This window comes from Rutilus rutilus, assembly GCF_951802725.1.
Source record: "Rutilus rutilus genome assembly, chromosome: 17".
NCBI classification, from domain to species: Eukaryota; Metazoa; Chordata; class Actinopteri; order Cypriniformes; family Leuciscidae; genus Rutilus; species Rutilus rutilus.
The window spans coordinates 31,196,295-31,221,639 of NC_140230.1; the positions used below are offsets into that span (position 1 = coordinate 31,196,295).

The 25,345-nt window shown below is 36.9% G+C and overlaps 1 protein-coding gene across 7 annotated transcripts in view; it reads right to left on the reverse strand.

Annotated features, from left to right (window-relative positions):
- The window catches only part of arhgap33 (Rho GTPase activating protein 33), a 59,325-nt gene that overhangs the window by 31,853 nt on the left and 2,127 nt on the right, over positions 1-25,345 (reverse strand). For 5 of the 7 annotated variants that reach the window (XM_084385421.1, XM_084385418.1, XM_084385417.1 and 2 more), the window contains exon 2: positions 5,157-5,225. The exons of the other annotated variants lie outside the window; for them this stretch is intronic. Coding sequence is in view for 3 of the 5 variants with exons in the window: in XM_084385418.1 (XP_084241544.1) it covers positions 5,157-5,225 (69 nt within the window). In the remaining 2 variants the exon portion in view is untranslated. The remainder of the gene's footprint in view (positions 1-5,156; positions 5,226-25,345) is intronic. 7 annotated transcript variants of the gene reach the window in all.

Sequence of the window (25,345 nt, forward strand, 5' to 3'; positions counted from 1 at the left end):
TACAAAAAAACAACAACTAAATAACTAAAACATAACACTAAAATAAAATTAAGCTATTTTCAAATTATATAAAAAACTAAAATAAAGAAATAAAAATCTATTTATTAACAGGTCAAACTGATCAAAAATTATATTAAATTTACAAATACAATACAACAAAAACAAAAACTTTCCAATGAGAACCAATAGAATAAACATTTATGAATAATAATAAAAAATAAAAAAATGCAATTCAAAATAAAAACTAGAGAAACTAAATCCAATACTAGTACTAAATGGAAACTTAAACTTAATACTAGTACTTAAAGTAAACTTAATGGTGACTAAAATGTATATTAAACTAAAATTGTCTTTTGCAATGATATAAACAAAATAAAAAACAATTTAGGAAGAATTATATCTAAAAGAAACATAATTTGAAAATAATATAAAAAGGCATTGTTTTAAAAATACAGGCTAAATTTAGCCCTGCTCCATATGATTAAAAAGTAAAATGTTCTTTCCGACCCAACCTCCTCCCGGCTCCCCACCTTTCCGTTCAGCTTTGGACTGAGCACACATTCCTCAATCTGATGATAACCTTCACAGCACATGGCTTGAGGATCGGCTTGAGGATAAGCTGAGATCTCAGAGGAGAGATGTCGGCCAAATCAGCGACAGTGAGAAGAGCTGCCTGCCATTGTATATAAATCAGTGGACATATATTGCACACTTACACCGCTGTGCACAGCCCTGTCTGAAGAGGTTAACTGGAGTCACACTGATTGTGTGTCAGTCATTATTACACAAAGATGCACATCACGTTTCTTCTCAGTCCATGACTGACATTTGGGTTTTCAAGATAGTGGAGTAACATTCCTGGAGCAAAAGCAGCATTTTTAAACGCCGTCATGTATCTTGCTTATAACTGAAAACATTCACTGGCGAAATAACTTTTGTTCCATTGCCTTAATATAAACAAAACAGACTAATTGACCCCATTTAAATTATTAATAAATGTCCCAGGTCTTATTGAACATGATTCATCAATCTTTCATGAAAATATAAATGCGTTTCTCCAACTGAAATGACTTTCTGCTAACATTAAGGATGGGGAAAAAGAATATTAAATCATAATTTTGAATATAGACTGAAGGAAAATATGAATAATGCTAAACCGCGAAAGTGTTTGCCAGGAAGTTGCAATGCGGTTGCTAGGTTGCACTGGATGGTTGCTTGGCCCAAGTCTCTAATGTAATTTTAGCCTCTAGATATGGTTTAGGGTTCGTCGAATACCAAACCATGAGGTTAAGCAATAGTCATGGTGATGCTTGGCTCAGAATTATGCCACATCACAGAAGCTAAATTTGTTGTGAATCCCATTCAATCAAGTTGTCTTTAAAAGGTCTGGTCTAACATGCAAAGGGGAAGCATAAAAGTACACTACCGCTGAACAGTTTGGGCTCAGCACAATTTTTAAAAAGAAATGAATACTTTTATTCAGCAAGGATGCATTAAAGTGATCAAGAGTGACAGTAAAGACATTTACAAAAGTTAGAATAGATTCCTGTTTCAAATAAATGCTGCTCTTTTTAACTTTTTATTCATCAAACAAATCCTGATGAATCAAGGTTTTCACAAAAATATTAAAGCAGCATAACTGTTTTCAACATCAATAATAAGAAATGTTTGAGCTCCAAATCAGCATATTATAATGATTTCTGAAGGATCATGTGACTGATGCAGAAAAATCAGCTTTGATCACAGGAATAAATTACATTTTAAAGTAGGCCTACATTCACATAGAAAACAGTTTTTTTATTTTTTATATTAATAATATCTCACATTTGATATTTCATTTGATATTTTTTACTATATTTTTATACAAATAAATGCAGCCTTGATGAGCATAAGAGACTTCTTTCCAAAGCAACAACAAAAATCTAACCATGCCCAAGCTTTTGAACAGTAGTGTATAGCATAATAATATAATATAATATAATATAATATAATATAATATAATATAATATAATATAATATAATATAATATAATATAATATATGCTTAAAAACCCACAGTTGCAAATGAAACAAAAAGAACATCAAATCTTTCGTCTACTCAACAATGACAAAGAGATAAATCTATGTTGAATGCAGCTGGTAGATGTATCATTAAATCTCATCCGATCCAAGTTTCATTGCACATTGTGTGCTGAAACCACATGACTCGCCCATCCAGCTGTGAAAGCTCCTGATCACAGTGCTGAGAAAAAACTCAAAAGCAGTGTGCTCTTATTCAACCCACAATAAAGACTACATTTCAAACTTCGAGTGTTCCTCATCCAAGGCTACGAGTGCTGCGCGTAGTGACAGTAAACGCAGCTGGTTTCAACCAAGGCCACGGTGATGTTATGCAAACACACACACACCTGTCGGACCCGCTGGAGGATTTACTGCAAACAACGCACCTGGCGGCTGGCATACGGGCTCACCTGAGATAAACCTGCGATGGAAACATGCTAATGAACCACGTTGACCTAGTGCACCTCTTCTCTGCTGTACGATAAAGTAGGAATAACTTGAACTTGTCTAGTTTCTAGCACATAAAGCCTGGAAAAATGCAGGTCCTGCCGTCTCTCTTCTGGTAACATCATACGCGTTCTCCATGACTGGTTTATGTTTCTCTGACAGACACTTTTGGACACAACACAAGCTGCTCTTGACAGCTGCTTCAAATCTCAAACTTTAAAGACATAAAAACCACACACAAATCAGTAATCTATTACCCGACCAACCAATTAAACCCTAAGAAAGCTAGGTAAACATTTCCACAAAATACTGAATCGTCCTTTATCATAGATTGGTTCATACCTTGAGCATTCTCTTCCTCTTGAACATTTCTTCTGCGGATGATACCTTGACGCATAAGTATGGAGGTCAACAAGGTCAAGTACTAGCCACACTTCAGCTGTCATCACCTCCCTAGGTCATCGCTTCACCAATTCAGGTGCATCAATGTTCATTCTGGTCTCTAATCCTGCCGTCGGACCCTCTAGAGACGTGAGGATGGGTGGGCTTTCCTTGGTGATTCTCGTAAGCGTTCACATACTCGTCTATCTTGCTTTTCTTATCGTCTCGGACACACAAAACGCGCACATTCAGAAGCACCTGTTGAATATTTGATGTGGTGATCTGAACGCTGGGTTAACGCCAGGCCTCTGCGGCTCCTCAGCTGTTCGCAGGAAGAGGAGGGCTGCTCGTATGACAGAGCATTTGTGCCGTTCTCTCCACTGGTTTTTGGACATGTTAGGGATGTTCAGGCACCCTTTTCTAGGTGCGTCCTGACAGTTCAATATACGGGTACAACAGGTCACATAACTGACGGTTCGGATCGCATTTCCGGTTTTTGAGTCACGGATCGGATCATTTTTCAGATCAGCAAAAATTAGGAGTTGAAGATTAAAACGAAATTTGCTTTCCATGTAAAGAACACTTTAAGTACTTTGATACCACAGCAAAACTATAGCCTAACTAATAAAACTTAAAGGCAAGTGAACAGTCAGTAATAAAATAAGAACAAATACACAAATTATCAGTATTCAGGCTCTGATCAGGATTTTACATCCGATACAAACAACCTAGCCTATTTCTTGTCATCATGATTGGCCGATACCGATCCTGATCATTCAAGCTTTATATAAGTGATATGTAAGCTATCTGCTGACTGTCACTGTTAACCTCTTACACCTTGAAGGTATTTTAAATGATTTCACGTCTAACTGGCATACTTAAAAGTAATGGCTTGCAACTCAAAAAAAAAAAAAAAAAAAAGTACATTTGACTTCAAACTCATTTGATAGAAAACCTTTCAAATTTTGAAGAAAATAGATTTTGATCATGTTTGGAGATTCTTATGTAACATCACTGCTGAGAAAAGCGCAACAAAGTGATGCAATTGATTTATCTATTTTCTAATTATTCATGCTTGACATGATGACTATCAGAAAGTATATATGACAAGTCATAAAACGTCGCAGACGTCTTTTTACGGCTTTACGTCATCAAATAAAATCAGTTTGTGAGATCGGCCTAATTTAGTGACTCAAGAACAAAAAAAGAACATTGTTTCATCCATCAGAATTAACTGGGTTTAAAAAATAAAATAAAAAAATGGTTTTCCATTCCAGAATGGGTTCAATTGGTTGGAGAAGGGATGATATCAGCCGAAGACACACAATAAGACCAGAAACATGTATTAAGAAGATAAACAGGGTCAGTTTTGATTTAAGGGTTCTACTTTTAAATGAGATCACTATATTGGTTTCTTTCCATCTGAAATAAATGGCTTGCCCTTCTATAGGCCAGAAAAGAAAGAAAAGAAAATGTAATCTGAACATGGATATTTACACATCCCAATACAAAGCCTGGCATCCTGATCACCCACAGTCCATTCTGGTCATCCAGTGACCGGTGGTGGTGATGCTATGCACAGTTTACCTGTCTTTTGACCAGCTTTGCAAAAGATATGCACAGACAACTCACAAACAAGGGCTTTTTCAACTCAGTCAGAGGTAAGACACAGAAGGAAAGGCAAAAAATGCACACAGATCACGAAACATGCACAACACACAAACACAACATCACAAGACATAATGAGTCTCATTCACTAACCATGTATTTCTGAGTACAATATGTGTTTAAGCAGTTTTTATGTGAAAATTATAGGCTATTAAATAAAAGTTCAGTTTTATCACTTAGGCTTAATTTTATGTGAAATTCACAAAATTTTGATACATTGAAATTTGATACATTAAAAATATGAAATCATAATCATATCATACAGTAGAGGTTTACGAAAGCCCTTATATGAACATGGGCGTGTATTATGCTAATTACTTCCTGTAGACACGCCCTTCCTGATTAAGAATAATCTGGAATTATCAACAGTAAGCAATTATGAGTGAATGAGACTCAATAAAAAACAAAAATGACATGCACGGTAAGAGTTTAGGCAGGGATGGGTTCAAACACTGTTGTTCATCAAAAGCATCTTAATCATCTTAATACAGCATTTTATCATTTTACTATTCCTCTTTCTCAGTTCATAACTGTACAAACAGAGTCAGAGTTGATCCCATCCTGTGCGTGAAGTGCGTTTGGATGCGGAGCGGCACTTACCGGACATGTCCGCCAGGCTCATCGCTCTCACAAACATGGCGCATTTCCGAACCCACTGGGGTCCTGACACTTGACACAGAAAAGGAGAATAAAGGCCATTTAATGTCAGCCATTAGTCGGCACTATAAACTCATACACACAATAACCTGCCAATGTCCAAACACTGGATTTTGAAAATGCATGAATGAGTCGGCATTATAACAAGATCAGCAAAATACAGTGAGAAAGGCTTATATTAGAGAAAGTTATACTGCATCTGCTGAAATTAGCAAATGTGCAACTAGTGCAGGCTAATTCTCAAGTTTCTCCAGTATAGTTTTATTCACCTCAAGCAGTTTAAAACTGTATTTTAGCACCACAAATATTTTATTATCCTGACATTTATATGTTTGTCTGGTCGGCGAGAGAAATAAAACCTGTAAAGATATGAAAGGCCTTTACAAGGTCAGCCTCATGTAGAGCTGAACTGCAGACTGCCATAAACAAACACAAAGAATCCATGAGACCTCCAGGCAGGAATTCTCTGGTATGGGGAGTATTCTGCAACCATGGCAACGAGTGATGTAGGAATGGAGTGTGTTTTTGTAGGGAGCATTTTTTGGCCCGTGTGAGAGTTACGCTAAGTTCATCCAGTTAAAGACTTTAAGGCCAAAAAACAACTTTAACTCAAGTACACAAACATGAATGCTTGGCCAAGGCATTGCAAGCACGCTGTTCCGATGTACATAATGAACATACGCTATTGAGTTACTCCGGTGGTAAAAAACCTCAGTATATTAGTTTATTTAACTTGCTCAGCAAGAATGTCTTCAAACTGGTGCTGTGCCAGGACATTAGTTGACCTGAAAGAGCAAACTGACCAAAGAAGGAATTCATTTATGCTAATTACCGCTATTGTTTGTTTTTGTTTTTTTTGCAATGTTGATAATGCTAGGACAAATATAATAATACTATGTATGCGTTTACTTTACGTTCTTGCTTAGTGAACATTCAAGTCTTAGTCCCCAAACAGCCAAAACTAAAGAAAAAAGGAGTGCTGGGTGAGAGTCCTCAACTCTATTTAAGGATTTTAATCAGAATAATCACATCAGAAGATATGGAATCTTCTATTCCATTGACGGAACCATTGACGGAATAGCTTTTTGTTCAAAATGTTGTTTTTAATGAAACTTGCACACATTCAAGTGTAGTAGAAAAAAAAGAATGCATAAAGCTAGAATAAAATGTTTTTTTTTGTTGTAGTTTTGTTTAAAAGGTGAGGATCTGTTATTTTGTTTGATATAGCCTATTGCTTTATACCTCTAGAAGGTTTAATTATGCTAGAAGAAACACTCAAAAAAAAAAAAAAAATCTAATAAATAAAAATAAAATGTATTTATTTATTATTTTTATAAAATTTGTTTGTTTATATAAAATCAAATGAAAAACTAAACTAAACAAAGTTAATAACCCCCTAAATAAATAAATAAATATATATATATATATATAAAAAAAATATATATATAAAAAATAATCCTACTACAGATTAACTAAAATTCAGTATATCCAGTAGAATCTTACTTGACTATTACATCATTCTTAAAAGATTCTTATAAATAAGACTGGTTTCAAATTATAATAGAAACTAAATTAGCAAACCCTTCCTTGCCAAGCTTTTAAGAATCCAAAAATAGGCATTACCTCATACTATTTAAATACAAACATACTTTGTGTATCCTGGTACCAGTGCATTTTTACCAAGGGGATGGTTGTGGGTCACCATAGTAAAGCTGCTAGCAATTGTCAGCTGTCATCTTAACGTGGCCGAATTATGCCGATATATAGAGTAGAGCGAGAGAGGCTTATTATAGCGAAGTCGTGCTGTCAAAGTCCGTACCATCATGTGGGCAGCGTCTCTATAGTAACAGCGCTGGCTTTAGCCATGGAGAAAGGCTCAATGTGTGCGTGTGTGTAAAGGGTGAAACCACATGGCTGTTAAATAAAGAAACCAGGATAGATGTAGAGAGAGAAATATTCAAATGAACAGTGGGCTGTGTTTGTGTAAGCGTCACACAGTGTGTGTGGTGTCCCTGGTAATAACCACGCGAGAAACTGGGTGCAGCCCAAGCTGTGTCCAGTAAAGCACACGCTGTGAAGTCTGCTTGTAGGTGCCTGGATAAAATGGGTCACACACACACACACACACACACTATTATTGTCACTTCCTCCCGCAGTCTCTCTGTGCTGTCGGAGTAGTTCTGCTGTACACACACAGACACGCGCACGTACACACTATACTGCCATTTGACCTTACGAGCAGGAGTGTAAATATTTGCTCTGACAGTAGCACAAAAATATTAAGCACAACTGTTTTCAACATTGATAAATGTTTCTTGAGCAGCAAATCAGCATATTAGAATGATTTCTGAAGGAACATGTGACACTGAAGACTGGAGTAATGATGCTGAAAATTCAGCTTTGCATCAAAGTAATAAATTACATCTTAAAATATATTAAAAAACAGAAAACAATCGTTTAAAATTGTAATAATATTTCACAATATTATTGTTTTTACTGTATTTTTAGTGAGCATAAGAGACTTCTTCCAACACTAAAGAACGTTTTTCCTAAAGAGGTTTGATTCACTGGTATAAATGAATCAATTCATAACCATTCAAATCAAATTAACGATTGAAATGCGATGCATCATTATTCACAAAAGTTCACAGAAGTCAGTGTCTGGCATGTTTTATATATATATATATATTTTTTTTTTTATTAAACATCTACGTAGGTAAATATTGCTACAATGTATTCATGACTTCAATGATTAAATATGATTCCTTCAGTTTATTTTTAAATTAATTTGATTTTGTACTATTTTTAATAGCTTTTTATTGCATTTTACTTCACGTTTTTAATGGCTGTTAGGATGAAATGGGGGGGGGGGGGGGGGGGGTATATAAAACATACTTCATTGATTATTAATTTTCCTTATCAGTGCATTGAATTTTCATCAGAACACTGCCAGGTTGCTGCATTTATACACCCTTCCCCGCGAGCCGTATCGATCCTCCTCTACACGCTCTGATTAAGGACATGCCGCAGGTAAACAAAATGGGTATAGAGAGGTTGATACAGCGGTAACAGAACTAACGACTTGAAAACATGACCCTCAGATATTATCAAACTGGAACTGGCCATTATGATCATTGTTTTTCGGTCGCTGCTCGCAGCAGGTGTCCTGGATCTGACCTCAAAACAAGACAATAGGACAGCGGCTATTAAGTCACTCAAGCAGAAGAGGCTATACAGGCTATTGTCAATTGTCTTGGAGAGTCAACACCCGAAACCCCACCTCCAAATCTCCAAGACTAAGCAGCTTTTTCCCCAAGACCATTAAAAGACAGATTATAAGTGGAGTTTGTGGATCCCGTTTCAGAAAAAGCCCAGTAAGATGTAATGGTCTGACAAAAACACTTCCCTCACAAAGAAGTACTGTGGTGCTACTAGTGCAGTGATGGTATCAGATGGCATAATACAGAATTATTATCATATTCATGTTTAATAATATTGGTTGCACTTTATTTTATAGTAAGTGCACTTATGTGTACTTACAGTGTATTTACCTAAGAAAGTACTGGGTAATATAAGGTAACTACAGGGTTAAGGTTAGGTTTAGGGATATGTTCAGGATTTAGTACCTAGTTATTACCCATGGCCATGTATTGTAATTACTATAATAAGTACATAGTATGTACCTGGGGAACAGGACTGTAAAATAAAGTGCTACCATAATATTTATATGGAACTATGGGTGTGCGATATCACGATTTTAGATTGTGAACAATAAAAATGTCTCAACGATCTGCCTTTGAAGAGAGATCGTAGTATAGGCCACAGTGCACATTCTATCAGTTGCAGTTCTGGCGCCCGAGTCCCAACATATAAGCAGCGGTAGGGTTTAGTGTTGGCAAAAATATTGATATTTCGATAAGAATCAATTCTGAAATATCTGAAATGGCTCCAATACTCCTTTTCTGCCGTATTGATAAACCGATAAAATATGTGCATTCTTGTTCTCTCTTCTCTCCTATGACAAATTGACACACACCCGCCTCCTCTCACTCACTTGTTAGCTCACGATCCTCTCTGAAAAAAATTGTGATATGATATTTTTGCCATATCGCCCACCCCTACATGGAACTTTAAAGAAGCAACGCAACTGTACTTCTTTCTTATTGGAAATGTAAGCCAGGTGGATTTGAAAATGGGTGATAATGGATTCAAAAATGGGTGATATCGAAAAATATCACGATAATTTTTTTTATATCAGTCGATATCGATAATTATCACGATAAAAGTCAAATCTTTATTTCTTTCAAGTTTAAAGGCAGATTTTTGCTCCTAAGTGAGAGTGTTAATTGTGGTTTTAAACTACTCTTTATTGTCAGAACATATCAGGACAAACGCTTGCCAAACTGGTGAACATTTCACAAATCTGAGGTAGAACATTCAAACATTTGTCATTTTTCCTTAACAAAATAAATATCTTTATTGGACAATTAATTTCTTAGTTTCTGCATGTGCTAATTTTTATTTGGTAAAATTTAATATTCTGACTGGTTGAGTTTTCTTAAACTTAACCATTGGTCATCCAGTATCATGCATTTAGATCATGATAACCTCACTATCATGGCAAAATGTAACTTTATGGTTTCTATGGTATTTGTGTGAAAAACAGTAGCCTAAATACATTATTAAATACTGTAATTATATTCCATCAGTCCTTTAATACATCGTCTACATTAATAATATAATACAATTCAATATGTATATCCCACATTTCATGGTGCAGTTAATATTACTAGGCTAAACGTTACAGTAAATACATGGTAAATGATGGGAATTTGTAGACGGAAAAGCCAGTGTTTCTCCTGTTTGTCAGCGCTGTTTCATCTGCCTTTAAACTGGTTTAAATCACTGAGACATTTGTGTTCTTCGCTGAATTCAAGCGCTTCTCACTGGATCTCGTGACGAGAGCGATCAGAGTAAACGCTCGCGCTGCGCTGCCGTTTGGACTTTGAGTGTGGAAATGGTCCGTGTGGCGCGCGGTTCAAATGAGTTTCGTTCCGCTTTTGCCGCATAAACATTATCGAACATTTATCGAACTCTTGATATCGTTTTATCGAGAAAAATTATATCGCGATAATTATCGTTATCGTTTTATCGCCCAGCCCTAATTCAGCACAAATATATCTACCAAGGTATAAATGGTATAGCAGTATCTTAACCAGTTACCGTGATAGGGTGTATATCATCACACAATCCAGGCCTAACTGAAAAACAAAGCAGAATTCCCGACTGACGCTACAAGTGTGCATGTGGGAATTGTGCTCTGAAATGACAGAACGGGCAGGGGGAGGGTGCGTTCTGCTCAATGACTCCTCACCATGAAGATGCCAAACAAAGCTGAACAAAACTGACTGACAGAAACAGAATGTGCAAAAACTCAGAGAGAAATCCAAGATAACAGTGGAACACTATTGATTATAACATCAAGAATCTACATTTATTTTAGTTAGTCAATTCATTTGGGCCGTTCGGATCTCAAGGCCCCCAATTTTATTTTTAAAGTTCAATTTCCTCAAAAAGCATCCCTGTAAAGCATTTTACATTGCATTTTTGAAGTTAAATACATTGTTTAGATAAATACTACCATTTATTACTTCTCTCAATGTCAAGATTGTGGCAAGCGTGGCATTGTTTACATGTCAACAGCATCAGTTTTAGTTATCCTTTGCAGTTGAGTGAATAATTTATCATTTCAACTGAATCATTAAAAAGAATAGTCTCAAAAGAACTATTTGTTTGCGAATCACTAATTAAACACAACGTAGCACGAACAATGTATCATACATACCGGAGAGCCTTACATAAAAGTCTCAGAGATGTTAAAAGGACCTGAAACACTCTAAACTGACTGACAGTACAAGCAAAAACAGAGAAATTCGAGATAACAGCAGAACACAATTGAGAATAGCATCAAGTCGACTGATGCATTTTTGTGAATCAATATATTTCGACAGTTTCAGATCTAAAAAACATGATTCAAAAGAGAATCCAGAGATTTGTACAATTCCCATGAAAGTGTTTTTCAGAAGTACCTGCATTTTAAATTGCATTTTTGTAGTTAAATACTACAGTTTATCACAATGTTTTCGATATTGGGTTATACAGATTGTCAAACGTGGTGTTTACAATGTCACTCACCTCAGTTTTAGTTCTCTTGATTTCAAAATCAATTTCAATCGGTTCAAATGAATGATTAAAAAGAATACTCTGAAAAGATCATTTTCTTCTGAATCACTCATTAACAACCACTGAACCACTGTATGAATCATACCGGAAAATTATAGATCCAAGTCTCAGATGTGTCAGTGGCTTAAAAATCCCAATTTTTATTATAAATCATTTGCCATTAGTATAGCAAACATTTGCAAATTTGCACACAGATTTTACTTTGGACATAATTGTACATGTCCCTAATCAATAAAAAAAAAAAAAAAAAAAAAAAAGGAAAAATTTTAGTTTCTAAATTACATTTTCACAACTTTCAGTACAGACCTACGAATCAATTTTAGGTCGTCAGTTGAGAACCACTTCGTAAGGTTCAGTTCTTGTTCCATTAGGAAACTTCCTCTCCATCCCTCACCTAATATGGTCCTGTACATTTCTGTTGTGTTCCACTCCCCCCCCCCCAAGGCCGTTCAACCTCAGAACAAAGCAGCCTTGGCCTTCCCATTCACCCATGGCTTCTAAGGGCCCCTGGACCCCCCTACTCCTTCCTCAGCCTCTTCTTAAAGATCCCACCCAACCCCCAGCACTTTAAAGGACCTCATTCATAGATCTACGGCTATCCACGTCTGTCCCCGCAAGTTCTGAACGCTCACCCGGGGAAGCAACTGCTCCAAAACCTCCATCTACACTCCCCTCAGACACTAGCATGGGGCAGAGCTCATGTGCCTGGGATGACAAGGGACAACTGGGGATCGGCTAAAAGCAAGGTCAAATGAATCATGGACATTCCTGGAGCGGATCTTAGAAACTCTGCTCCCACAGTCCACTGTGGCGTTGTATGTAACCCCCCCCCCCCCTCTTCACGTTCTGTCCTGTTTTCTATGGGGAATCAGGAAGGCCCAGAAGCGCTGCTGGCATACTAAACACTCTCTCTGCATCCCAGCTGGGGCCACGTGAGTGTAGGAGGAAGAAAAGACGACAAAAAAATGAGGAAATGATGGAGAGAGGCTAGGAGAGAAGTCGTCTTTGCAGTTAGACAAAGCGTTTGTCTGTTTGCATGAGCATATTGGAGTGAATAAGTGCCGATGATGGAATAAAACAGTGTAAAACACTGACAGAGAGTAAAGGCAGATCGTAATAGGATGAAAGTTTTCTTCAGATTAAAATAGTTGCAATTAAATCACTATTTTTGTCTAAAAGTTTGACAAAACTTTTCAATATCATCATTGTTATTATTACTAGTATTACTATAATTATTTTGTTAGGTCCCATCTAGATTTGATTCATAGTTAGTAAACTTAGTAAAATTAAATGGTAATGTCAAAATAAGTGAATAGTTTATCCAAAAATCATTTAGCCTACTTATCTTCCTCTCATTTTGACACCGATATTAATTTTTATTTCTTTTGTGAAACACAAAATGTGCTATTAGGCAGAATATTCATGGTGCTCTTTTCCATACATCAAAAGTTGATGATGGTCACACACACAAAAAAAGTCATAAAAAAAAAAATCTTGACACTATATAAATAAACATCCACTTTCATTGCATGGCAACAAGAAAGCTTATAGGCTTCGCTTATTCAGCCTAACTTCTCTTTTTGTGTTGCAAAGAAGAAGAAAAAAATAATACAGGGTTGGAACAACACTTATTTTGGGGTAAACTATTATTAACTGTTTGAAATGAATGTCAGGGTGTTAAACATCATTAAACTCACAAGTTACCACGTTAGCATCCACAAAGAGAGCTACATACTGATGTATGCAACGCATGTGGCGGTGGGGATGGGCGAAGCCCATTTGTGTTGGCAAAGTTCCTCCGGGCACGAGTTCAAAGCAGCTGCTTTTACAAGACCTGCGACTGTTTTAGAGCTTTTACTTCATTCATTCAAAATAAAACACAGATAAATGAAGTGTAGCGAGGAATGCGAAACCGCTCCATGCTGAATGCAGAAGCAAATGTACGGCTATGACGTGATGGGAAACTTGGAGTTGAAACAGACTCTAGAGTCCATTGGCTGTGAGAAAAGACCAAAAAAAAAAAACTCACTATTTCCTTCATGTGCTAAACATATAGACCTCAAGAGCATAAAATTTAACTCTGAGCAGTGTGACGAAAGGTTGAACCACAACATAAACCCACCGAAGGAAATGCAACATACCACCACAGAGAAGAGAGTTCACATGAGCCGAGAGAGAAGAGAGATACTTCCATATTGTAGGCTAAACAACAGGGCTCGATAATAAGGACTTGCCCGATGGTTCGGGGCCAGCGTGAAAGACGCTCGGGGCGGTTGACGGAATTGTCACTTGCGCAATTGGGCCAGTGCTGCGTTGTCATGAAAGTTTATCATTTGCACGTGTTTTTAAGTCTTGTTAATTTAAACAAATCAAGCGATTTTTAACCATTCAGATTCAAGCACAAGATCAAAATATTGATTTGAAAAGTTCTTCATTGTTCAAATCATGTCATTGTTTTCCATAGGCCTTTTCAGAATGTTTGTAACACAATAGGCACCAAGATACTTCCGGGTGGCAGAACGCGAGCGGCGTCTACTGACTAACTGAAGAGATCCAGCCGGCGACTGCAACAGTTTCCTACTTTTGTCGTTTTTCAACGGCTCTGAGTGGACGTCGTGTCGTCAAAAGTAGGAAATCTTAACGATCCCCTAAATTATATGATTCATCCAACGTTTACATTTCTGCTGCCAACCCTGCTTGCCCTTCAACTCTGCTTCGTGTATTCTCAAAACGGTCCATCTAAAAAAAAAAATAATAATCACAGCAGAGCATTTATATTATCGACCAATCAGTGTTTTTCAACCGCGCAAAGGTCAATATAACAGCTGGAGAACAATTATGTCACATAACATTTACCTCAGGAAAGCCATTTAATGACCATGATAGGCTATATAGCACGTTATTCTGGCTCGAAAAAACAGCTAGAGAGAGAGTATTTTGCTAATTATGTGTAGGCCTACTATATTACATATTTATTATATTTTTTACTTATATCATTAAACACAGTTGTTATTATGATTTAAAAAACGCATTATATTTAATTAAATTTATTTTTATAAAAATGTTATTGTCGACGGTGGGTCCTTCCAAGCAATTTACTAACGTTGCCATAGGAACGCTTCAGCTTTTGCCACCCGGAATGGTGAATTCATGGTGAATTGTCGTATTAAAAGTGAATTAATTTGTATCGGTTCAATTAAGGCTACGTGTCCAAAGTAGAAAACTAATTGATTGGTTGCATATTTTTTTGTATAGACCTTTGGCCATTTGAAAATATTGGCAGGACTAGTGCAAGACCACACAAAAGAGATTCAATTCAGTACCCGCGACCTGTTTTCTGTCCGCCGTGTCTAAGATAGCTCTCTGTGCGCACACAGAAAACAGGTCGCGGGTACTGAATTGAATCTCTTTTGTGTGGTCTTGCACTAGTCCTGCCAATATTTTCAAATGGCCAAAGGTCTATACAAAAAAATATGCAACCAATCAATTAGTTTTCTACTTTGGACACATAGCCTTAATTGAACAGACACAAATTAATTCACTTTAATTGTATTTTCTTGGAAGACAATGGCATGGTTTCTAGAATGAAGAACTATCACAAGCCACTTTTGCAATTTGGCCAGCTAGATGTATTATTTATTAATTTATTTGTATTGCCATATCAACAGCAAATTGGCTATATGCATTGTCAAGACCCAAAAATATTAAAACAAAGTAGTACATCTGTTTTCAACATTTATAATAGTAAGAATTGTTTCTGGAGCAAAAAAATCAGCATATTAGAATGATTTCTGAATGTGACACTGAAGACCAGAGATGCTGAAAATTCAGCTTTGCATCAAAGGAATAAATTACATTTTATATTCAAACTGAAAACAGTTCTTTAATTTCTGTTCTATAATCATTTCTGTTTTTTACTCTGTTTAACCAAATAAATGCACACTTGGTGAAAAAAAAAAAAAAAAAAAAAAATTTATAGACTATTACAGACAAATTATAGACAAATACCCAAACTATTGAAAAGAAGATCGTGTTAACTCTGGGCCTATTAACACTTTAGCCTCAATAAATCAGCCTTTTAATATTTAAAAACTATGTTTAAAACATAACAGAAAACCAAATGTTTAAGTAACCAGCCAAGGCATAAAAACAAGGATGTAGTAACAATGCAGAACTGGCCCAATAATCACCAGCTACGAAAATTCTCACACCATCCTTCTTGAAGACTAGAATATAACAGGGTGAAATGAACGAGATCTTCATACCCAAGAATACTCTATGAGACTCAGTGAGAAAATCTAAAGATGTGTTCAAGAATGAGGCTCACACACAGTCTTATGAGAAAATGTGGGCTGACAGGGCAGAATGATTCTAGTGGCTGAACTGACTCAGAGTCATTTGCCCCGGGGGCATCGTTTCTAACTTGAGCCTGGGAAAGAGGTCACTGGCACAGCTGTGTCTGCCCAAGAATAATGAAATAAGTATGAAATAAGTACCACAGAAATATTTACCACAAATCTAGTTCAACGTTCTTTCATGACCAAAAAAAATTACTTGTACTAAATTAATTCACAATTGTCTAATGGCAAAATTACTGATTTTAATGGGGATTTTATCTAGACACTTCCTATGTCTTGATAATTATAATAACCGATATTATCTGTAAAAAATTAACAATAAAACAAAAAACTTTAATTGCAACAATGGAATTGAACCTGCTAACAAGAAATCTGACTGACACTTTATTTTTGAGAAAGACACAATCTGCACTTTTTAGTTTAGTGCATCCACATCTCCACAGAAACTATGAAACTTAAGTTAAGTTAAGTTAACCTAATTAAGTTAAGTTTAACCCTCTACAAAATAACTCAGACAAAACCTGTGATTTGGGAATATTTTAGTATAGTGAGACAAAAATATTGGCTGCTATTTGGCCATATTGGTCAATAATTGTGTCCAACTGGCCGATCATCATTCGTTATAGTTCCCCATTGGTTAATTTCCACAATCTACTGAAACCCTCTTATTATGCATGGTTTCTGTTTTCTATTATGACTTCGTAATATGTTTGCAAAGATTTAGGCAATTTTATGCATGTCTGCTCTCAAGATATCAGTGGTTAAAAAAAAAAAAAAAAAGATTCACAACATATCTTTGTTATTTAGTCAGTGTTCGCTCTTAAAACTGCACTGGGTTTTAGTACATTACATAAATTTTGACGAAAGTCTGCGAAAGCCTCGCAGAACTCCAGTACATCTAAAACACCATCACAAACACTAAGTTCACTTTGTTCCTTTGTCTCTTTTGATAAGATCTAAAACACTCTTTGAGCTTGAAGCCCAGACACCAACCTAAGACGAGAGCAACGTAAAGCACAGAACCACTGCACAGAATGAAGACAAGAGAAATACAAAGCTACAATGACATCACAGGCTTGCTGGCGGAGAGATGAATACACCACTCAGGCGCTCATTTTGATGATGTAGAATAACTGTAGGCCAGCTACAGGGCTCAATAATTGATGTGAATGAAATATTAGTTCTCCATTTAAAACACAGAAGCTTAAAGGGATATTTCACCCAAAAATTGTTGTTCCAAACTGGTGTAAGTTTCTTTCTTCTGCTGAACACAAAATAAGTTATTTTGAAGAATGTCGGTAACTAGACAGTTAACGGTATCCATTGACTTCCTAGCCTGGCTAACGTCAGACCTCGTCTCATTGAGACGTGGTCTGGGAACCACATGTTCATTTTCTCGTATTTGAGGCGTGGTTTACGAATGCCCAGAGCCGTTTATTGGGCGCTACGAATGTCTATCAAATGCGCCTGTACGTAGCTCATAGCCAATCGTTTCAATTATACCAGATGACGTATGTAGAGCGACAGAAATTCGACGAGGAAGAAGACGAAATAAACTTGCGTTCTAAACTACATAGAACACTATCTAAGGCTGCATCGAAAGGTAACTTTGCGTCTGCTGCCATGTTGGATCCATAGATATAAACAAACTGCTTCGGTGTGTCGCATAGACGTCGTCATCGTCTTGCTGCTCCCTCCCCGTTCTGTGATTGGTTCCCTTTTTGAGGGGAAAATCTGGTCCATGGTGTCCAGGCTGCCTAGCAGTGTGAATAAAATCGCGCTGCGTGCAAGGCAGCATGGGGAAACCCAGGCTATTGACTTCCATGGTATTTTTTTTTCTTACTATGGAAGTAGTGTTGTTTTTGGCGGCCTGTTTTAATTTTAGTTTTAGTCTAGTCTTTGTGTCAGGCTGTCATTTTAGTTTTTATTAGTTTTAGTCACATTCATACTCTTTTTAGTCTAGTCAAGTTTTAGTCGACGAAAACTGATGACATTTTAGTCTAGTTTTAGTCGACGAAAACTGATGACATTTTAGTCTAGTTTTAGTCGACGAAAACTGATGACATTTTAGTCTAGTTTTAGTCAATGAAAATTGTATTTTAGTCTATTTTTAGTATTGCGATTCTATTTAACCCAGTCAGTATAGAATTTCAAACAAGGCTATCTTATTATAGGCTATTTAGTAGGCCTATATTTAGGGCTGTGACGGTGGCAGGTTTTTTTACCACCGCGGTAATGGACCAACTACCGGCGGTGGTTGGGGGGTTATTAAAAAAAAAAACTCGTTTTATATTTCCACACAAAGACGCGTGATACACTCTGCGCTTTGAGAGGGATGTGGGACACGAGCAGGAAAACACGAAGATATCGATCTCTTTATGATATCTTCGTGTTTTCTACTTGATGTAAATTGGTTTGAAGAGCGAATTTTATCCTCCACAAGGGCGAGATATTTAGGCTGTGTTTGAGATTGCGCTGCCAGAGAAAGTGAAACTAAAAATCACCCACACGTGTCACAACTAAACTCGCGCCCAATGTCTAATATAACAAGCACAAACTGTGTTAAAAAGAATTTGACATGCAAGTACAAATGTAGGCTATCTGTCCTACAGCGTTTTTCTACTTTACCACAGTAAAGAATACGAATATAATAGGCCTAATTAAAAGCGAACCAAGAAACGTTTATAATACCTTTAGAAAATGGGTGAGACGTGAGTGAAGATTTGGGAAAAGAAACAAGAGATTCCATGCAGGGATGAGTCACGATTTTTGGATATTCGATTAGTTTATTTAATTATAAAATATCGAATAGGTTGTGCGATTATATCTACTCTAAAATAAAATCTCCATGTTCTGGCGCTGATGCGGTGACGTGTTCATGTAACAAGAGACGCTGCCAATAACGCACATATCAGCTGTCACAAAGAACCAGCAAAAGTAATGATTATGAATGTGTCAAATATATCAATGAGACATTTTAATAGAATAACTAATGAAGTAATATATGGTTAAATTCGCTGATAATCGGGTGACCAGATCGCAATCCAGAATTTAAAGCCGACAAAGCTATGGGTTCACGCACAACTCTCTCATTCGTCGTGACGTTACATTTCGTCTCGTCTCGTTTTGGTCAACGAAAATGAAGAGACATTTTAGCATAGTTTTTATTTTTTAAACCACATTTAGTCTCGTTTTTATTCGTCAACGATATTGCATTATACATGTATTTTAGTCATCGTCACATGACCATGCATTTACGTCTAGTCTCGTCTAGTTTTCGTCAGGTGATAAAGGTTCGTTGACGACAATATTTCGTCATAATTTTCGTTGACGAAAGCAACACTATATGGAAGTCAATGGCTACCGTCAACTGTTTGATTACCAGCATTCTTTACAATATCTGCTTATTTATATTGCTTTGATTATCTGAAGCACACGCGCTGGAACGGCACTCCTCAACAAACATCATTTAAATCACCATATCACATTTCGTTTTAGTAGTAAGATTATTCAAAGCGTTTTAGATGGTTTATTCCTGTACAGTGCATTATTAGCGGGAGAAAAGGGACATGGAGAACACCTGTGCGCGCACGGCTTGTCTGTGTAAGAGATCCAATGAATGCCCACATTGAAAACGAGAGTACTGCATGAGTAAAACAAATTAAGTTTAAAGGGATAGTTCGGCCAAAAATTATATTTAACCCATGATTTACTCACCCTCAAGCCGTTCGAGATGTATATGTCAATCTTTTTTCAGACGAACACATTTTCAGTTATTTTAGAAAATGTCTTAGATCTTTCAGTGGTTATAGTGTGAAACTATGGGGCCCACCTCCTTCAAGTCCCAAAATGTGCATGCATCCTTCACAAAAGTAATCCATCCGGCTCCAGGGGGATAAACGAAGGCCTTCTGAGGGTAAACCGTGCGGTTTTGTCGTAAAAATATACATATTTAAAACTTTATAAACAAAAATAACTGGCTTCCGGTAGCGGTCGACGCACGTTCACGGAGATGGATGCTGGCGTATGACATAGGACGTAGCGTAGGAAGCGTCGTGACGTAGAACGAACGTGACAGCGCAGCCAGAGAGCAGAGCAAAACAAAACTCTACGTTCGTTCTACATCACGGCGCTTCCTACGCTACGTCCGACGCCATACGCCAGCATCCATCTACGGTAAATCATGGGTTAAATATCATTTTTGGCCGAACTATCCCTTTAAGGAGTTTCAGTGGCATTACTACATTAAACTACTATATATAATGTTGAGTATAATGTATAATAATGCAATGGGGGAATATTTGTGGGTCCTGATAATAATAAAATAAAATAACATAATAATATTATTTTAATAATAATAATAAAGTAATAATAAAAAAAGGTCTTTATTTTGGCTTAAAATATCGCGATAGTATCGTATCGTGAGTTCAGTATCGTGATTTGTGTCGAATTGTGACATGAGTGTATCGTTACACCCCAAGCCAATACTGCTTCCACTGATCAGTAATCGATGATCTGCCCCAAAAATCCTGATCGAAGCACCCTTAAAATCAATTTGGACTTCATACACAGTGAAATGGCCTAATACAATCTAAATTCTGTACCGTAATCAGTAAGTATTTTTACGATCCCATGAACATCATGCAATGAGTCAAGTGATTTTGAGGCTGCTTTTCTTGCAGGAATTACAAACAATTCAAAGGACAAAAAAAAGAACAAAATGTTTAGCAGAACAAAATAGAAAATCAGACCGAAATCAGTTTTTGTTGTTCCAATCCAGAGTAAAACTTTAACAATGGCAGATTTCTTTTGCAATACACCAAAACCTAGACGACAATTTGGACTTCATTGTGCACACCATTTTATCAGGCCAATTGGATGGAAACAGACTGGAGATAACAAATAAATTTCACAAACATTTTCACAACAGAACTCAAAAACTGGATGAAACTTGGCTAGTACTTCTGTTGCATGGAAAAACATGCATAAACATTCTGCCTAACCTGTTTTGTTTCACAGAAGACAGAAAATCATATGGGTTTGGAGTAACATGAGGGTGAGTAAACTTAAGACGTCAACATCTAAAACAAAGGAATCTCCAACATCATGTGCATGAACTACAAATTTCACTTTTCCTGAAGATTAAACCACATAACCATCTCCTTAGCACCAGCTCTACACATGTGTACATCATCTACTAGGGGTGTAACAATACCCTAATGTCACGATTCGATACATATCACAATACGATATTATTGCGATTCGCCAAAGCATATGATAAAAGGTTAACAAAAAATGTACTGTTGATTAAAATGCTAAATTTGGTTGTGGGTGTAAATGAATATAGGCTTGGACTTGGTGCTGGTAACCCAATGCACAGGACGATGATGACACCAGAATAAAAATATTCATGATTCTGAAGCTGAAAACAGAGAATTATTGCACTCTGTCACTGGCTAGATATATTTAAAATAATGTAGGCCAATTTTTACAGGTAACATAAGACATTTGGCATTATCAGGACCAACAAATATTCCCCCATTGCATTATTATACATTATATTCAACATTATATATAGTAGTTTACTGCAGTACTGACACTGAAACTCTGTAAACTTTAATTTTGTCTCGCACAGTAATACATATACTCGATACATATTGTTGCATTTTTGTATTGCGATATATTGTGACACGATATATTGTTACACCCCTATCATTTACCACCAGTACAACAGCAAATTGTGAGTGAATCCCTAAATGAACCTTCATATAAAACCTCAATATGTAATCCAAGTGATGCAACTGCAAAACACAGAATGCACTAGATAGATGTGCAACCTTTTCATCCAAGGAGAAAAGAGCAGTTGGGGGACGTGTCTGAGAGACACACGACTCGAATGGTAAACAGGAAACGGATGAGATAATGATGGAAATGAAGATTGGCGGGCATTATTCCCTTTCTCTCAGCCCTCTCTCTTTAACATACATGAGATCTTTATGTAATTGCCGCAGCCCAAGTTACAGTGAAGGATGGAGGTTGCGTAACACAGCTGTCTCTGGTGCAAACAGCATGTTCTCTGAGGTTATGAGCATGTGATGCTCTATTCATGTCTCCGTGTGGGGCTGTATTTGCATATTGATGGGCTCCTTTTAATTTGCATCCTTCCTTTGTGGTTCCAAATGGGCTTTTGCCATTGAAAGATCAAAGTTTTTTTTTTCAGATATATAAACATCACATAACAGTGTTGGACAGGTCATCTATGAATACACTGTATGAGTTTCTTTCTTCTGTTGAACACAAATGAAGATATTTTGAAGAATGTTGGTAACCAGACAGTGGACGGTAGCCATTGACTTCCATAGTAATTTTTTTTCCTACTATGGAAGTCAATGGCTGCCATCAGCTGTCTGTTTACCCAACAGATCTTCTTTTATACTCTACAGAAAAAGAAACTCATACAACAAAATTTTCATTTTTGGGTTAACTATTATTATATAATACCTTTAAAATGTACTCCACTAATATTTTATATTTACTTGTTCCAAACCTAAAAGCGGTTATATTTTCTTTATTTCTTTATTAAAATGTTTGAATGACAAACATTTTTCTATACACCAACACTTCATAGTGACAAGTTGTCAAGCTCCAAAAACAATATAAACTTAGTCTAGCCTATATGACTCAAGTGCAATAGTTCAAGCCTTTTATAATATGAAAAAGAGTTGTGTAAAGATTCCAAACTTCCAAACACAAGAATAAATAACGTCAATTGTAATTTTTGAGTGAACTATTCCTCTTAAGCTTGCACTGGAAACCTTAATTTAATATCTAAGCATTCGTCGATTAGCCTATATAAGTATGTATTCTGGAATACAGCCAATGGCTCTTTAAATATTAACGACTAGGCTAAATTGTGCCTGGTCTTCAAGATAGTCTACATGTGGGCTGTGCCAAGCTTTACCTAGAAATTTAACATTAAGGAGGAACTTTATCCCACATTAGAGTCAAACTGTATTGATTTCCGCTGCCAAACGATTGCCAGTGTCAAGAAAATCCAATCAGTGCAGTCACAAGAATGAAAAATAATGGCTTTCTGACTCCCAAATATCCATCGTAAATCTTGCAAACAGGAACGTCCACGGACACACTGCCAAGTTCCCACACACACTCTCCACCAGACCAGGATGCTGTGGCGGTAATTAAACACCTTGATCGCCAACTGCCTCATCACACCCAGTGTCTCACTCGCTCAAGTCATGAGTTTTCTCTGTATGCTGTTTCAGATCTGACCATGCCCAATAATCCCAACCTTAACAAAACACTGATATCAAATCAACAGAGGAATTAACTTCTATGGACTTAAAACTAGGGCTGGGCGATATGGCCCAAAAAAATTAGTTGTTATCATTATCTTGTTTTCATTTTACCGAGGAAAATTATATCGCGATAATTATCGTTATCGTTTTTTTCACCTAGCCCTACTTAAACCTTAGACAGCTACTTAAAGTTGCAGTAAGCGATTTCTGAGAAACAATGTTGATATTTGAAATCGACACCCAAACAAACAAACTCCCTTCATTGCTCCGCTCCCAAAATAATGAGCATGCTATGCAACCACTACAGCTGGCGCATCAGACAGCTCGCGCAAGTATGGGTGAATCAACAACAACAGCATACAACAGCTTGGTTCTGTAAAAAGCAAAAACCAATGTTACTCACGTATCGAACAGCAACAAAGCAACCTCAGTATTCGTTTTCAGGCCTTCCGCTCTCTCACATCTTTTCAGCACTGCAAGCTTTTCCAATATTTAACACGTGTAGTCCTAGCTCTTTTCTGATCGTAACACTTCTTATTCCTCTGACCATTCCCTCTTTGGTAATACCGCAGCCATCTCTATTTTTACAATCTTTCTGCAAATGTCCATCTTGCTAACGATCTCTCCGCCCCATCATATGCCCCCATTGCCGATTGGCTACAAGAGATTTTTGGTGCTCTGTGGATCGGTCCAATCCACTTATTGCAAATATTTGCAATACTGTTTGTTTAGGTGTTGATTTAAATTCTCAACAGCGTTTCTCAGAAATTACTTACTGTGCCTTTAAATACACAGTGCACCGAAATTTTTTAATGTTGTCATCCTTTTGCTCATCCTTGCATCTTTCAGTAAGTCTTTCCTTCTTCTGTTAATTTCTGCTGTGAATGTCCAAGCTACTTTTGCCATGCAATGAAAGAGACCACGGCTGTCAAGCAAGATTTTAAATTTTTGTCTGAATGTTTTGATCTTATAACTTGACTTGTGACCTTTTGTATGGATTGCTTGACAGTCACTGATCCCCATGCACTTCCATTGTTTTCTTTAAATATTCTTCTCCTTTGGTGTTCGACAGCAGAAAGAAAGTAATAATGGTTTGAAAATACATGAGAGAGAGAGAGAGAGAGTAAACTAACAAAATGTACAGATGAAAAACTAACAGTAAAGCCAATAGATTCAGGCAAAAGAAACTCCACAGCTAAAAGACACAACAAACTAATTTGGTTAGTTGGTGGTTTAGGGCCATTTACACAACACTGCTTTCCACTAAAAACTTCTGTATGCGTTTTGGCCGTTCATTTACACGACCACAGCGTTTTGGGGGCCCGAAAAATCAAACTTTTGAAAACGGGTTTCAAAGTGCAAGTTTTTGAAAACAATACCATTATCGTCTCTGTGTAAACTACCAAAAACTCAAAATTTGTGAAAATGGTGACGACCACGCGTATCACATGTTCAGTCTATAGACGTGCAGTGTTTCTTTACGAAGTGACATCGCCAACTACTGGCCTGGCATGAATAATACAGCGTTTTCGCAGATCGGGGCTTTAACAACATTGTTGTCTGTACACGAAAAACGAAAAGAAAAACGTTTACGTGTTTAGTAGGCTTATATTGTTGTTGTGTAAACACACCCCTAGTGAATGTTATCATCCCACCTTTTTTAACATGTCGAAATCATAGAATTTCCCTTAGGCTTTTTGCAACTCTTTGTGGTGATGTACAAAGACTTTTAGCTACACGTTATTACATTTCCACCGATGACTAGTCTTAGCCAATGTTGACTGAGTAAGCATTACAGGCCAGTGCTTTCCCAAGAAGTCAAGCCATATGCATGAACAAACGGAGTGTGTTTGTGATTTAGTTTGTCTCCAGAAGAACCGGTAGGTCCACTGCTTTTAAACAAACCACTGAGCAAACAGTAATCAGATCTATAACATTAGTCTAGACGACTCAAATAGCCTTTGTAGAATGACTAAACGCATGTTTCCTGCCACCAGGAATATTCAAGAGGGGACAAGGAGTTTCAGGACATGTCTTTGTTAGATCAGGATGGTCTCTTTGATGAAGCTAAACAAAAGATGAAGCATATGCATATTGAAACAGTTACTGATGATGAGCACATCACAATGGCAGATAAATGAAATTATACCCAGTAAAGAAGCTGTACTCCCAGTGGAATAGTGCTGGGCTGGCTGGGTGGGAATGGTTAACAGGG